This window comes from Dermacentor albipictus, chromosome 10, assembly GCF_038994185.2.
Source record: "Dermacentor albipictus isolate Rhodes 1998 colony chromosome 10, USDA_Dalb.pri_finalv2, whole genome shotgun sequence".
Lineage (NCBI taxonomy): Eukaryota > Metazoa > Arthropoda > Arachnida > Ixodida > Ixodidae > Dermacentor > Dermacentor albipictus.
The window spans coordinates 13,444,825-13,462,036 of record NC_091830.1 but is presented as its reverse complement, the minus strand read 5'-3'; the positions used below and the strand labels follow the sequence as shown (position 1 = coordinate 13,462,036).

General features: G+C 44.3%; 1 protein-coding gene across 1 annotated transcript in view; it reads right to left on the bottom strand.

Annotated features, from left to right (window-relative positions):
- The window catches only part of LOC135915815 (Y+L amino acid transporter 2), a 132,815-nt gene that overhangs the window by 13,912 nt on the left and 101,691 nt on the right, over window positions 1-17,212 (bottom strand). Inside the window, exons 4-7 of the mRNA XM_065448971.1 lie at window positions 9,967-10,060; window positions 4,715-4,759; window positions 3,793-3,916; window positions 1,824-1,927 (exon numbers count right to left, since the gene is read on the bottom strand). Coding sequence (XP_065305043.1) covers window positions 1,824-1,927; window positions 3,793-3,916; window positions 4,715-4,759; window positions 9,967-10,060 — 367 coding nt within the window. The remainder of the gene's footprint in view (window positions 1-1,823; window positions 1,928-3,792; window positions 3,917-4,714; window positions 4,760-9,966; window positions 10,061-17,212) is intronic.

Here is a 17,212-nt window from a genome sequence, read left to right as displayed (position 1 = left end):
GTTTGTTGTTGTTTCTTCACCCACTTTCATATCCACTAATTTATAACCTTCAACTCATTTAGTGAATACAAGTAATTTCCCCTTTGTTGTCCTCGGTGTCAATGTTCGTTCGCTTCTTATGACATGATTAATAAAAATCGGGCCCCTCGGTTAATGCCCTTTCGTCTAGTCTGAGAAGAGCTAACATAAAGGACATGCGCTGTCGGTGATTTTCTTTCATTACATTTGTTCGTGAGCTGCCGTTCTCTAAATTCCGAGGAACAAATTTGTGAAGAATGAAAGGCAAAGTATGAGCAACCTTGGTGGTAGTGAAGTGGTTGGGTATGCCTCGTTCGGAATTTGGACGCAGTTCTTTTTATCGTGGCGAAGTCCAATCCTAGAGAAAGATTCAACTATGGTCCAATGCTGGACGCTGACGACTGCTTTTCTGCGACACGGACTCCGTAACGCCATCGCGTGGAAAAAATATTGAAGAAAAAAACTGGTTCCACCGCTTACTACTAGATGGCGCCAGTACACAACTCACAGTTCGAAGTCGCAACTGAAGACTCGACTATGGTGGTGCCGCCATATGGTGGGCGTTGTTAGAAACGGTTCAGCCAGCGAAGGTACGCGCGCTTTTCGCTTTCGTGTTCGCACGCCCTCTCGCGGTTATCGCCGATGCGTTCGCTCATCGATTTTCGTCAGGAGGACCGCGTTCGGTTGAGTGCCATCTCCGGTCGTCTGCACACGCGGCGGCTGCATCAAAACGTCGTCTGTTCCGAAACGGCGCGCACGACGTTTGGCGTGCTATGACGCATATAACGGTGCGCCAGGTGCGAAAGAGAGTGGTGCGTGGATCAATGCGATCCTCGGGCAAAGAGAGTTTGCTACGCAACGGTTCTCATTCTTTTTTCTTTTTTCGTTGTCGCCAAAGGCAGCGTGAAAGGCTCAGAGCTTTTCAATTTAATTCATTATATGCTATCATTTATTGCTATAAAAATATATATAATAGCTATTATTTTAAAAAATGGTGAACGGCTTTGGATGAAGTTTCTGGCATATACGAGACTAGGCTGAATTTTGCACACTGTAGGTAGAAGAATTTTGATTTCGGGCAGCGTAGTTTTAGCGATTACTGCTGAAAATTGGTAAGTTAGACAAAAGCTGAACCACAAGGTGTGTATGTGTGTATGTAAGTCTGAGCATCTGAGCGGACAAATGCGTTATATGAGTTCACAGCGTCTGTAAGGTTAGAACAATGTTTACGAGAGTTTTATAGAAGTCCTACTAACGAAGTAGCGCGTTTAAGAGTGTTGTATAATGCATCAACAGAACTGCGATACCGTTTTTAGCCCTAAGCTACTGAGTTGGATATTGATGCTCCACTTTTTTTCTTGCTTTGTTTTCAATTTTCAACTTTGAAGTGCACAAAAATTCAGCGTATATACTGAATATACAGTGTACAACTTTGAAGTGCACAAAAAAAATGCCCCCCCCCCCCCACGCACACAGTGTATATACACGTGTGCGTGGGGGGGGGGCACTTTTTTCCACTGACACTCCTTATGCTCACGCATTAAAAACCGCATTACATTGGGCGGCTCCGTGTATCCAGACCAGAGCAATTTCTCTGTTACCACTTATCTAGAGGAGCGCCCCAAGCAAAGCTTTCACGCTTGTATCCGGAACAAAACTACATATGTAACGAGCTGACTCTCCGAGCTGCGTTCTATTAACCACACCCCTTCTATGAAGTTGCGTACCCTACATTCGAAACGTAACCCTCCAAAACCTCGAAGTGTCGGGACCACAGTGGGATCGATTGATGAGCGGATTCTTACCGAGATGACGTGAAGAGGATTCCGTTGACGCCTCCGAACGTGGACAGGGCGACAAACACTGGCACAATCCAGGCCATGTATCCGTAGAGCTTTTCAGCGAAGGTCTGCGAGAAAATTCAGATATGTTTAGTTGGCGCTAAAGAATACGTAGGCCAAAACGAGAAGCACAGAGGACGAGGGCTTTTACAGCGAAGCTGTATACCTCTTTCCCCAATGCGTTTGTCCTGTCGACCAATCACAGCGGGAGGCGCACGCCACGTGCGCCGCTTAGTTCCTTGCAGCACCACGAGATGGCGCTCGCCTTAGCGGCGGCGGTGGCGCCGCCATGCGTGGGACAGAAAAAAACAAACCGCACAGCGCATAGAAAGTGCATAGCGTCCGGTGCGAGTGTTTCCCGGTAAAGACTGCGGTTGCGTAAGCTGCAGTTGCCGGGAAGCGGCAACTGTAGCATACGAACTAAAGTACTAAAGCACCAAACAGACGACACAAGAAGAGACACAGACGAGCGCTCGTCTGTGTCTCTTCTTGTGTCGTCTGTTTGGCGCTTTAGTACTTCAGTAATATGCACCAACTAGCTCAACAAAAAGTTCTGCTGGGTAGCATACGAAGCAGGGAGTGACGTAACTACCGTTCCGTACATAAAAGGAGGACCCGCCTAGCAACTGATTTGTGTTGTGACATTGTGATATGGGAAGGCCACGTATAGTGAGTACTATACTGAAGAGTAGCGTGCATGTAAGGAGCGCAGCGAAAGTGTGGTTAAGTGTTTCTCTCTTGTCTCTAGTCCACCCTTTGTAGGCGGACGAAGTATCGGCGCAAGCCAAGTCGCAGGCCGTTGAAACGTCTTTAGGTAAAGGTGTCATTAGGTAAAGTGCATGTGAATGTCGCCATGGGAATAATTCCACGCTACGTCGCAGTGGCCAATCGTTGTGCGTGTCGTTTACAGCTTCGCTGTCCAACCTCCTTCACAGCGTGGATTGGAGACCAATCTTTTCCCGAGATTTCATTTCGGACTTCTGTTTCTGGCCTTACGTCTCCTTAGCTCTCGGTAACCGAGTGTGAATTCTTGAATGCGCACTAACTGCAGCCTAACTTTCTTTTATAAAAGAGAATGTCGCAGTTGCGGACGAAGTGCGTGTAACTGACAGCAATAGAAATGTATTAGAATGTGCATTAAAATGTACATTGAAACTCTCAAGTAAGGCTCATATTTTTAAGGGTGATATGAATCCGAGAAAATTTACCCAAGCTCCGTTTGTGCAATTTATTGTGTTTGCTTGGACAAAAAAAATGCCGCTGAATGTCTCCAGGTATACGAAATTAGTCCAAAGCTGTGCGCTACTGGATTCCTCTAAGCTCCTGTAATGTTCCGGTACGCCAAAACCAATCAATATCGGACCAGACCGTAGCGTGAGTAGGCATTCAAAGACAGTGTACTACATGACAGTAAAAAAAAAAAAACACACGGGCACTGCAAGCTAGTGCATCACTTCGTAAACTCACTGTTAAAAAAATGGAATTGTTTGTGGCAGCACAGGCTGCGACTGTCACTTCCCACAATGCTGGAGCTAGTTAACCAAAGCCTATGCAACACCAAGCATTCCTTGTCGTTTCATTCAATATCAGACAATAATTATTATGATGATGGTGACGACGATGATGATGATGATGACGAGTAATTGGCGTCCCCTTTCAAAGGGGACCGTGGCAAATATTCATCTAGCGGGCTTGAGTTAATCAGGTATGCCGTACGTGCTTTTCATTCAAGCATTTCTGTATGCATCACCTTAATCTTTGTTTTGTTTTCTTTTACTTGAATCTTATACGTCTACCTTGTGCATCTAACCGCGGCATGGAGCGGCGGTGACGCTGCATGTCTTCTGACGTCATTCCCGACATTCCCGACGTCACGCGATGTGTACCGGTTTGTCGTTTGCCTGCACGTCCGATAAAACGAGGCGGGACGTACCACAGCGACGGCCTCGGCGCCGAGCACTTCTTGCACGGACAGCGTGGTGTGGAAGGCCACGATGGTCAAAGTGTACACGACCATGACCAGGATGCATGAAATGAAGATGGCCAGTGGGAGGTTCCTGCATAGGTGGCAGCACGATACACATCACACCTACAGATTGGAACGAAACCAAACGCTAACGTATAGTGGGTTACGAAGCCCGTGTTTACGGAGGGAAACCGTCCTAGTGCCTCCCTTTGTAGAACTTCGCTGCAATTTGGGGGGGAGGGGGGGGGGGCTGATGGCGAAGAATGTCTTCGAACCTTGCTGAACGCGTTAGCAAAAGGAAAAAAAAAGATTCAGTGGCGATTTAGCGGTGGATACGAGAGAAATGCGTTTGCATTGCATCGCACCTCTTTGAGGTCCCGGATCTGATTGAAACCACGTTCACTGCATTGCAAAGTGTAGTTCAGGAGCTCACTCGACAAGCGCCTATACCTCTTCTAGGAGCGAACTGCAAACTAATGGCGGTACGGAGCAGACTGCCAACAGTGGCACTAATACATGTATATATATATATATATATATATATATATATATATATATATAAAGTTCGTTTCTTTAGTTCATTTATTAAGCAAGAGTAAGTTCCCCTATGTTGTCCTTGGTGTCAGTGTTTGGTGGCTTATGATATGACTATATATATCGCTTCCCACACTTCACATGCACTTTTTCCCACTTTGATGCTGCTAATGCTAACGCATTAAAATATTGTTACAGTGAGTGAGCAAAGTTTATTCAACGAGAGGTACGACCATCGATTCAACGCGCAACTGTAAAAGACGCAAAAGAATCGCGCAAGTTAAAGAACATATGTAAAGAAGCAATCAAGTTTTGCACAGATGCTGCATAACTTTCACTACATATGTTTGCTTACCTGTGAGGATCTTTGAGCTCTTCGATGACGAAGTTCAAGTAGTTCCTGCGAGGAGAGAGCACAAATTGTATCATTGAATTAAGAAACTAATCTTGACCAATAAATCATGCACACAAAATGACACTTTATGAAATGGTTCTCATGAGTGCGTACTAACAACACATAATGGTCATTCAATGTGCAGCATGAGATACATGAAGTGCAACAAGATAGGATTTACAGCTTATATGTAAGGCAACTGATTCTTGAACGTCATTATAAACTGAATTCCTGCTGTTGCACATTTCTTCGGCAATTTTGCTTAGCAAAACACGAGTAAGTCGTTTCCGCATAAAGCTTTCTTTTCTTCATCTGGTTTTCTACAAAGGTCGCTGTTAAGCTCCATATTATAATTCAGTTTTAAAGGCAAGGTATGTAGACGTAAACGCTACCGTATAAGGCCTGCATAATTTGTACAAACTGTGATTTGTTTCTTTTCAACTAACTGAGTGCTTCACCAGTGAAGCGCTGCTTGCTAAACACTCAGGCTGGAACACATTCGACCAAAGAAATATTCTAGAGGCACAAAGTCTACCTCTAAGGCAGGAGAATAAGCGACCTTTTACAGACTGTCTATTGAAGGCTATTACAAAATGTATATTGGCAGTTTATACTCCGGCGCAAAATTTCATTGAGAATGTTTCCGAAGCAGAAAATTTAGTAACTAATAAGCTGTCCCCCAACAAATTTTTACTTCCTTCGCATATCAGAGACCATGCCTAAAATACACAAAATACATTCGTTGAGTTGTAGCAGGTAAGGCAATAAAGCCACCAGCGCTGAGGCTGAAAGTATTGATGATAAAAATAGCGAGAATATAAGTTTAATATAACGGAAGTAGCCCGCACCTCCTACAATTGCCAACATCTCCCTAAACATAGATAATATTTATCCCTGTAATGCTCAATGTATCATCTTTGCAACGCTAAATTGGACTTAGCGCTGCCTCCTCATCACATAGCCTACAGTAACGCTTTTGACACGGTGTAGCAAGTTCTGAGTTTTAGATGGTCGAACAAACCGATTACTTATTACTAGACTAATCAAATTTCTTTACTCAGGTAATATTTTTACCCGTTAATGTAATCTCCGTGGTCGAAAACAAAGGTGAAAAAGTTGCTTTAATTTTTCTGGATGCGAACTACGTTTGCGTATTACACGGTTAAAAAAAATTTTTGGTCACTTATTTGATCAAAGGAGCAAACAGCCGTTCAAGAGTTCAAGAGTTCTTTATTTGCATATTAATAAGGTTACAAATGGGGATTATACATACATACAGAGGGAGGTCCCATAGTCAACAGACTGTACAGGGGACCTCCCATTACAAGTGAGTAGGATATATAAATACAAAGCAGCTATATAAAAACACAAAATACATCATATTAAGTTAGTCACTTGCTTACGCTGTAAAACATTTAACGACACAAAGCACTTATTAATAAAATGATAACGATCACGTTGTTATATTGAGTGCAAAAATTTACGAAGGTTTGACTTGAATGTGTAAAAATGAGAGGATATCTTAATATGACACGGTAATGAGTTCCAAAGTAGTGTGGCTGAAAAATTAGTAGTAAATTTACCATAATTAGTTCTAGGTTTTGGTAGTAAATAGCTGTTGGTAGAAGCGAAACGGGTAGACGTGGAATATGGATACTGGCTGGTAGTAATTATAGGGAATGGGAGCTTTCCGTTAACAGATTTATAAACAAGTAGTCCAAGTGAGTATTTATTTAATTTCTGTAACGATAAAATGCCGTTAGATCTGAGCAATGGAGATGCTTCCGATGTGTAGCTGCTACGTGTAATGATGCGAATTGCTTGATTTTGTGTATGCTGTAGTGGAGATAAATGTGTGGGATACGTGTTTCCCCATGATGATATGCAATAATTAATATGCGTGTGAATAAAAGCGTAGTAGAGGGAGATGAGTGTCTTCATTTTAAAGAAATTGCGAACTTTAATTAATATTCTAATTCCATATGCTGCCTTCTTTGTTAAGGATAAAACATGCTCGTCAAATTTTAGGTGTTTATCTAATATGACGCCAAGAAACAGTACACTATCAGTAGGATAAATTGCACTGGAAGCAAAGGTTAGCGATGGATACACTGAGATATGTTTTTGTTTAGATGAGAAGATCACGAAGTTAGATTTGGCAGTATTAATGTGTAGTCTGTTTAGTTGGCACCAGGTTACAATATTTTCCGCGTCGTGATTAAGTTTACACATCAATGAATCAAGACTTTTGTCTGAGGAGAAGATGGTAGTGTCGTCAGCGTAAAGGATACAGTCAGAGGACTTTAGGTACTTTGGGAGGTCATTAATGTATATTAAAAACAAGAGAGGCCCTAATATAGATCCTTGTGGTACACCAATGTTAGTTGTTTTAGGGTGCGAGTAAGTGCTGCAGATTGATACAGTGTATTCTCTATCTTTTAAATAGTTACGTAGTAATTGCAGTGCCGGGCCAGTTATACCAATAGAGTCTAATTTAGCAAAAAGGATGTTATGAACAAGTGAATCGAATGCTTTAGAAAGGTCAATAAATAATGCACCAGCGAAATTTCCAGTGTCAATTGCCTGCCGAATCTTGTCTGCTAGAAATATTAATGCCAAATCAGTTGAGTAACCTTCCCGAAACCCAAATTGATTTGGTGATAGGATGCAAAATTTTGATAAATAGCTTGATAAGCGTGTTACGATTAGTTTTTCGATAATTTTACTGAAGAATGAAAGTATAGCTATAGGGCGGTAATTAGCTGTTAGAAGCTTATCTCCCTTCTTGAATACAGGGATTATTTTGGCTTTCTTTAAAGAAGTTGGATATATTCCTGTTTTAAAGATGAGGTTCACTATGTGACAGAATATTTCAGATATTAGGTACGCTATCGTTTTTATGAGAGATGGGCTGAAGTTATCGAGACCAGGACCTGTATTTTTTAGACTGGAAATGACTGTGACTATGTCTTCAGGTGTTGCGGGATGAAGGAAAAAGCTATGGGGCACACGGGGGTAAGTTTCGGTCAATGAATCTTCACACTCTTCATTATCAGCACAGAAGGAATTAACGAAGCAGTTTGCAATGTCCAAGGGATTATCAAGGAGAAGATCCCCCGATTGTATCACAGTTATTTCGGAATTATGATTCGACCGACCTAAAAAAGAGTTTAATACTTTCCATTGCTTTCTGACATCATTACCTGCAGACTTAATTTCATTTTCATAATACGTCGTTTTAGCCTGTTTGAGTAGTTTTCCTAGTAAGTTAGAATACTTATTATATCTTTCGTGAAGTGCTGTGTTAAATGGCTGTTTCTTTGTTTTTCTGTAAAGGTTATCTTTCTTCCTTAAGCAATTTAGCAAACTACTGGATAACCATGGGTTACGAGGAGCTGAAAACGTTTTTTTACAATTAAGGACTACCGTGGAATCTGAAATAGCATTAGAAATTATTTGTGAGAATGTATTATAGGCAGTTTCAGGGTTATCACATGCCATTACTGGGGACCAGTCAGCAGCGGCAATTAATTCAATAAACATTGACGAATTAAACTTCTTTCTTGTGATGCTTGCATCGGTAGTGCCAGCAGTAGAAGTTAAGCGAACGAATGTTGGGTAATGATCGGTTATTGAAGCTTCGACAACACCACAGTCAGGGTTAGTAAGAAGATTAGATACTATGTGGTCGATAAGCGTGCCCTGTTTATCTGTGGGACAACGAGTTGGAAGACTAATTAGGTTTTCATATCCGAACCCATTGAGGCAGCCAATGTAATCATTAAGTAATGTGTTGGATGTATCTAAAAGGTTAATATTAATATCACCCATGATAATGACATTTTTCTGTTCGAATGTTAAATTATGTAGCAAATTACCTAGGGCTAAGCAAAACGCGCTTCCAGATGATGAAGGTGAACGATAGATGCAGCCAACTATTAGGTTTTTCTTATCTTGTGAAAAGAATGTGTCATCAAATTCGACCCAGACAGATTCACAGTTCGCCACGTTAAGTGTCAAGTCAGATCGCCTGTGAAAACGCAATTCTGAGGACACAAAAATAGCAGCACCACCATGATTACTGTTATCACGGTGGCAGTATTCGGCTGAGTACGAGGGAAAGCAATACAAGTTATTGTGGGATGCGGAGAGCCAGGTTTCACTAACGCAAATAACAGAGAAATTATGACGGGTAGATGATAAAAAATTTGTGATACCATCCATGTTTTTTTGCAGACTTCGTGCATTGAAATAGATTAGTGAACGGCAGTGCGATGAAAAATAAGCTTCAAGTTCTTCAGGTAAAAAGTACGTAGCCATTGGACAGAATTTAAGAACTGAACGTTGGAAGGCTTATGCAAAGTTAGGTAATGATAGATAGGTCAGAATCAGAAGCGATGCGAAATACCCGACTATCGGGAGATTTCCGCACTTTGATCTGACAGTTTTCCGTCCAGATGAACTGCCAACCCTTTTCCTTCTTTAAGGCAAGCGTCCTGGAGAACAAACGCTTATTGTCTGGAGATAGATGCTCATTGATGAATATCGCCTGCGAGTGCTCTCCTGAAAACCCTATACTTCGGGTATTCAGTCGGGCCTTTCGCGCCTTCTTCATGAATTCAGTTTTTTTTGATCGAGAGCAAAACCGCACGATTATATTTTTTTGACCAGACTTTGCTGGTACGCGATGAACTGTGTCGACATCTGTCGCTGAGACTGTGCAGTTGATTTTGTCGGCGATGGCAGTCAGGATTGCGGTACAATCCTCCCCCTGGGTACAGGGCACCCCCTTTATTTCTAAGTTATTTAATCTTGAGTATTGCTCAAGGTCAGCGACTTTCCTATGAAGGGCGTCGTTTTCTGCTTTCGGAACGCGGTTTGCCGCAGATAACTCAAGCTGTTGAGATCGGGTTGATTCGACTACTTCGTTTAGAAGCTTTAGGCTGTCGTCCATGCGACCAACTTCAGTTCTCATTGCACCGACGTCTAATCCTGTGTCCTGAAGCTTAGTTTGAATGCTAATAACAAGGCGGTCGACTAATTCATTCAACCGATGTTTGAATATAGCTTCTAGCTCGTCCATTCGTTTACAAAGTTCAGCATTTGTCGGCATTACGAGGACGGCTAAATAGTGAACACAATGTGAGCACAGAAGCAGAGAAAAACATCAACATCAACATCAACATCAGCAAAATAAGTAAAAGTGCACTTACCAGCCGTTATAAGCGAATAACCCTGAGTAAAAGGACAGCGCAATTTTTGTGATGTCCGTCTCGGTATTCTCGAAGTTGAAGTGCTCGGTGTGTCCTGCGAGAGAAAAGGGCAGAAGAGAAAAAAACAGGAATGCGTTAGCACGAAGTTTCGTAGCAGGCTTGCTTCGTTTAAAGAGCCACTAAAACACGCCCGGCAGTACGGAGCCACTTAAGATGGATACGCGCACCGTGTATTGAATGCTGTGACGATCACCTTTCATGGCACTACATGTTTGGGACAGCAGAAATTCGGCAAAAGATGATCCCTGACTTAGCCCAGTCAACGTCACACACCATTGAAAATACAGAACGTGCGAGGCTATTGTTGCATAAATGTCACCGTTTTATTGCACGCGCGTAATTCCAGAACATTCGAAATCGAACTGAGATGCGCGTCATCAAACCTTCTAACGCAACGGTTCGGGAAACTGGGTGCAAGAGTCGAGCCTAACACAATGACAGAAGACGAACGGAGAGAAACCAAACGAGCAATTGCTGCCGAACTTTTGGAAAGTGCAAAGTAGGGATCGTACGTTTCTGTTAACGCATCAACGCCGGACATGAAAGTGACTGCCACCAGCGCGTACCCCAGAAGAAGCGACAAAGCACCGAGGTCCCGGGGTTCATCTATCTCGCCCTAAAGAAAGTGGATCGACAACCATCGAAAACAAACACGACGTCAATCGCATTTTCAGAAATGCTAAACGCTTGGTGCACCATGAATATTTGCTTTGAAGGACAAACAAACGCACGTCGACGACATCGTGAATATAAAAACGGTCGTGTCAAACAATCGTCTGGCGCCGTCCTGATTTGTCGTCGTCTGCACAGAGCTCTCCAGGTGCACGGCTGCCCCGAGGCCCATATATATATATATATATATATATATATATATATATATATATATATATATATATATATATATATATATATATATATATATATATATATATACGGTAAAGTAGACGCGCGTATGAAGCGGTTTATTGGCGCTTCGGCCTGGGTCCGGCCTTCATCAGAATACATTGCATGGTGTCAGTACAGTTAATGTATATGTGCTTATCAACCAAATGAAGATACCTTTACATGAAAAACGAATGAAATACACAGTTTTGTTCGCCCATTTTATTCGTTTTTCATGTAAAAGTATCTTCATGTGGTTGATAAGCACATGTATATTAACTGTACTGACACCATGCAATGTATCCTGATGAAGGCCGGACCCCGGCCGAAACGTCAATAAACCGCTTTATACGCGCGTCTACTTCACTGTGAATATGTACCCGGACCCAGAACTGCTTTTATTCTGGTATATATATATATATATATATATATATATATATATGTATGCATGCCAAGCATCATGCCCTTGCTTTACCATATTCCTCGAATTCCCCCGAACTGCGCGCCGGCTGTTTCTTTTTTTTTTCTCCCTGGGAAATAGGTCATCGAAAGAGCGGCTTCCCGAAGGCAAAGTGGCAAATACAAATGCGCTGCGACTAATGTGCTGAAGAACATCCCGACTCCTTCTACACTTTCCTCCATGATTGATTGATTGATTGATTGATTGATTGATTGATTGATTTGCGGGGCCTTAGCGTCCCACGTCCAAAAGAAACACTCGGGCTAGGAGAGACACTGTAGTGGAGGAGGGCTCCGGATAAAAGCTTAACCTCGCGCCTTTTTTTTTAAGTGCACCTAAATCGAAGTGCACGAACGTTATCTTGAATTTCGAACCCGCCGAAATGTGGGTCAACGCGGCCGAGGATCGAACCGGCGACCTCGTGCTCAGCCTCAAAACGTCACAGCCACTAAGCCTCCGCGCTCACTGTAAAAAAATTTAGACCCTAAAAACAAAAAAGGTGTAAATGTGTCTACTCATACCCTTACGGTGTCCGTTATATAGATAACACCCTAAGGGCGGGAGTTATAGAGAGATTTACGCCCTTTTTTGAGGGTGTAAATTATCTTACAGTGCTGTGGATACTCACAGGAACCGTGGCAGCTGTGCGTAGATGGGCGAGGGGACTACTCTGACGAGAAATGCACGGATTAAATTTGCGAGCAGAATTTATTTTATTTATTTATTTGAACATACTGCTAGCCTCACATTTGAGGCTGTTGCAGGAAAGGGGGCAGGATACATATTCAAGAGAACACAGTTCAAGTAGGCGCGGACATAGATAAGTTTAGGTGAACAAGGCAGTACATATGCACTCTATATTCCTTATACAAATGCTATACAAGGGGGGGGGGGAAGTAGTAAACGCCATGTTGGAAAGTTTTAACACACGAAAGAAGAACATGGATGCTTGGAACACGGAACATGGAAGAATGGATGCTTTTTCTCCGAGCTCAGAGCTAAAACTTTTTTCTAAGAAAAAAGTCTATGCGTGTTTTTGGAACGCGGACGCGAAGAAAACGGGCGCGGCGCGTTTCTTTTGTTTTCGTTTTTGTGCGTTGTTATTTTCCCTTGAAGTTCGACAAAATTTCAGAAGGAGGCAGGGACAAAAAGAAAGCAGTAAGTGCTTGACAGACAAGAGGCCGCCTCACCCGCACACTTGCAGCAGTAGAGCGCGTATGAAACAATGCACGTTCGGATTTAACAATCGTTGTAGTTAAACGAAGTATACTGCACTGATTTATTAGTAGTTAATGCCGGGGTGTTATCAGTGTCGTGTACAGCGAAAGAACACAAGCCACCTGCAAGTTGCGCAAGTAAACATGTGCTACTATAATTTCTACATGCAAACACACACTGCAAGCACATATTGCGAGCACAAAAACGCTATTGACAATTTCAGAAGTGACACATGCTAATACAGAAAAATTGGAGGACACTTAAGCTTCGCCTTCAAGAGTGGGACGCGACAGCGTTCCCGTCGACCCGCCAAGGGGTATAAGACAATGCGCTATGGCACAGCGATCACTTACGATGCGCCCCGCATCGGACTTAGCGCCCACCTATCACGCGGTGAGCGTCGAGCAACGGAGCGTTCGCCGCGGCAACGAAACGTGCGCCTGAGCGAAAGAAACGAACCAAAGAACTCGGTGTCTCGGAGGGGAAACGGTTTACGCCAGCCAAACGTCGTGATCGGCACGCGCAGAGAGATAGATAGTAATCTAAACCGGAAGCACGGCGAAGCGTCGTCAGGGGAGAGGGAGTCCCGCGACGCGCCTGGCAGCGGTCCCAATGCGCGCGCGGCGCGCCTCCTGTCGGGGCAGCGCCGTACATTGAGAGGAGGGGGTCTTCTGTGTTTGCCGCAAGATGGCTCTGCGTGTGCGGAAAGCGCAGAAGAAATTCAGCGGAAACGCACTTCGCAACTCGTGTAATTGTGACTTCTGTACGTTACATGTTCATAATTACCGATATACACCGCAGTATAACTTTCCACGGCTCGTTTCGAAGGCAACACCGCATTCACTAGAGGCGCGTTTGCACCGCTTGGAAGCATCGAACTCGTGGCTGAGTGGTAGCGTCTCCGTCTCACACTCCGGAGACCCGGGTTCGATTCCCACCAGGCCAATCTTGGAAGTTGCTTTTTATTTATGAAGCGCCTGCCGTGATTTATCGCTCACGGTCAACGCCGCCGACGCCGACGCCGACGACACCGGCTTTTCTGCGACACGAGCTCCTTAACGCTATCGCGTTAAAATTCAAGGTTTGTGGGCAGAGTTTGTACTGAATTCTTAGCGTGTCACCAAGCATGGTTTCCTTATGTTCAGTGCATACCAGCGCAGCCATTTCGTTAGAAGCGCAGCTACCCCCTACGCCAAGTAATAACCACCGCCCACAATTTGTCCTCAGCCCCTATACGTATACTTCGAATCAAACTGCTGACGGAAAGGCTCGTGAATTTCGCGTTGCTTCCTACGCAGAGGAGAAGGGAGCTGCTTGAGTTAGGAAAGCGTGGCAGCGGGCCTAAACAACCTATATAACAAATAGAAATAGCGCGCACACGCAAAAAAAAGAAATGCAATGAAATGCTCGCGCTAACGCAAGATGTTTTGACAAGAGCGTCGAGACCGGCGTCGCCTGCTCGTCACGGGACACGAGAGGTCTTTCTGAACGGGTCTGCGGACCAACATATCAAGAAGCGCACTAACGTGAGCCTTCCCACACAAGGTTTCGAAGTGCGAGAGACACGGCAGGGAAAGCAAACGCCTTTATTTTTTCCTGCGTCAAGGCATCGGCCTACGCGGCCTCCTGAATGGATCTGTCACCAAAGTGCCAGCAAGTTGGCTGCAGTGTTAAGGTTCCAGCGCTATCAAAAGAAAAAAAAGAAAAGACTTTTGTCCGCGGAAGAGCTTTTACGTTTCTGATCAATAGCGAAAGTGGAATGCTTTGCTCATTTTTGTTATTTGGTTTCTTTATTTCTTCTTTTTCGACCACGCGTTGCAACTTCGAATATGAGCCAGAAATCGCCACTGGCTTTTGTTGTTATTATCAAACATTGAGGGCCAGTTGTCTTGCCTTTCGGTGGTGGTGAGGACGGTGATGGATTTGTTGGCAATAATATACTGTCGATTAATGATGATGATGGCGATGATGATAGTTCTCATCATCATAATTATCAATGCCTTAGAAACGGGAACGTGGAACCTACCAACAAACTCTTTTTTTTTTCAAGCTTTACTGCATGGTGTATCTAAATCCTTACACACCTTAGTACACTGGGATACTATTAACAGAGAGAGTCCGCTTCATTGTCACTTTTCATTTTTCACCAGGGCACCGATATTCAAGCCGTCTCTTTCAACAGCCTCAGTGGCAGATACACTTACGTTTCTCAGACTGCGCCTGTAAATCCAAACTTCTCAAGTCCATCTTAACTTATTTTGTTATAGCGCAAGCTTGACACGTACAACAGAAGGCACATTTGACACACACAGCGCTGTGTGTGTCAGATGTGCCTTCTGTTGTCCGGGTCAAGCTTGCGCTATAACAAACTAAGATATGCCGTACCAACAAGCCCCTATTGGTTGCTCAGTGGCTATCTTCATCTCTTAACTCTTCATCCAGCTTAACTACCCATTTGGTTAAGGTCGCAGTACATGCTGCGTAGTGGCGCAGCAGTCGACACAACTGAGCCAGGTGGTCCAGAAGTACCGGGCACGCACGGTTGCGTGATCTCAAAGATCTCGCGACATCGCGTGATCGGAACGGCGTCTACGCTAACTTTCTTCGGACATTACAAAAAAAAAGTTCCTGCCGATATAGCGCCGCGGAATCTGAAGCCGCGCCTAAAACCAGGGTGGAACTTTTTTTCTCGACCCCGGAGAACGCTTTTTCCCGGGCCACAATCGAACGCGCCGCAGGTTGCAGAGGAAGCAACAAAGAGCGAGCAAACAAAACAAAAAAGAAAGCCATTACTACAGCCGCTAACAGGAAACGGTCTGAAAAACGACGCAAGGCTCGGCGGGCCGGGAAAGTGTTCGAGCAGGAAAGCGCCTGTCGGGCCGGTGACCCCTTCAAGCCGACGCGAGTTGGGAAAGCGCGACAGATGTGCAGCATGAGTGTGCGCATGCGCGCGGAGTCATCAAGCGGAACGCACCTGTGCCAGCGGCAAGCAGCTAAGGGAGTGCAAAACAACGCAGCGAGCGCAGACACATACGAACACACACACACACACACACACACACACACACACACACACACACACACACACACACACACACACACGCACGCACGCACGCACGCACGCACACACACACGCACACACACACACACACACACAACTGAGTCCAACAGAAGTTCCTTTCCAAACAGGACACGGTTTACGAGCCTCGAGCGAGCGCCCTCTGTGTGCGCGCGCTCCCATACCACGGTGCTATCTATCTATCTATCTATCTATCTATCTATCTATCTATCTATCTATCTAGCTAGCTAGCTAGCTAGCTAGCTAGCTAGCTACCTACCACCCACCCACCTACCTACCTACGTTCCTATCTATCTATCTATCTATCTATCTATCTATCTATCTATCTATCTATCTATCTATCTATCTATCTATCTATCTATCTATCTATCTCTTCATCCCCATACCTCCTTCCCTAGTGTAGGATAGCAAACCGGACGTGCGTCTGGTTAACCTCCCTGCCCTTTCCTGTCTTCTATTTCTCTCTCTCCCTCTATCTCTCTCTCTCCGTCCCACGGTGTGGCCACAGTGCTCGAGGAGACAGTTTGCGAAACGAACGGGAACAGCGATCGAGCCAATGCAAAACTGCAAGCGCATAAACAAGTACGGGCGTTTGGAAATGGTACGAAATGACACATTGCGAACACGCGGGAGCAGAGTGTGAGAAAAATACACGGCCAACGGGGACAGGTCGAAGCACCACGCGAACCAAGTAACCGAGATGTATGAGAACGACGGCACAACAGCGTTCGAAAGTTGCGAAAAGCTTGAATGGGACAACGCCCTGGCCCCGGCAGTCGCAAAAAGAATATGCAGCGCGGAACCAACTCCCGAAGCGTAACACGCGATCGAACCCGGAAGGCCAAAATCACCTGTCTGACTCATAGACCAGGATAAGGGGGCACTGCGAACATTGATTTTTTTTTTTTGTCAGGCGAGTCGAATGCGAATCGAATGCGAATCGAATAACAACGAAAGTGAATCGAGTACTGAAAGATTGAATACAATCTGAACTTGAACGCCTCTCCGGATTCTTCTACAGCAAACGCATTTCGCCGTACATTTCGTGTGTGCACTAAGTCTATCGTCCCAGTGTTATTGTGTCATCATCGTCACTCGCGAAGTTGGTATAGACGTTTTGTCAGAATATTTATTTCCTTCTCAACGGGGTGTCAGGCACAGTGTTTCTTGCAAGGGGTGTATATATTTATATACTTCGTGTGCTCGTTCGCATTTACAAAGTGCACATTTCGTAATATTCAAACTTCACTGTAGTAAAATAGTGACATGCCCGCAGCAGCATGTGATGCGTTACCTCAGAATTAGTCGCCTCTTAAGCTCTGCCGCGCTACCTTTGGTAATCGCCCGAGGCATCCCCTGAAACTACAGTAGGACGTACAGCCGAACGCGACATCTTTCGGAGCCCGCGGAAGTCGAAAATTAAAAAAAAAATTATTGACTTTTCTTACGCCGCAGCCAACAAATTTTGAAATTTACGTGGGAATGTAGTGCGATGATCTTACACAGGAGTATTCCTTGCAACGTTCGTCGGGAGCACTGGTGCGTAA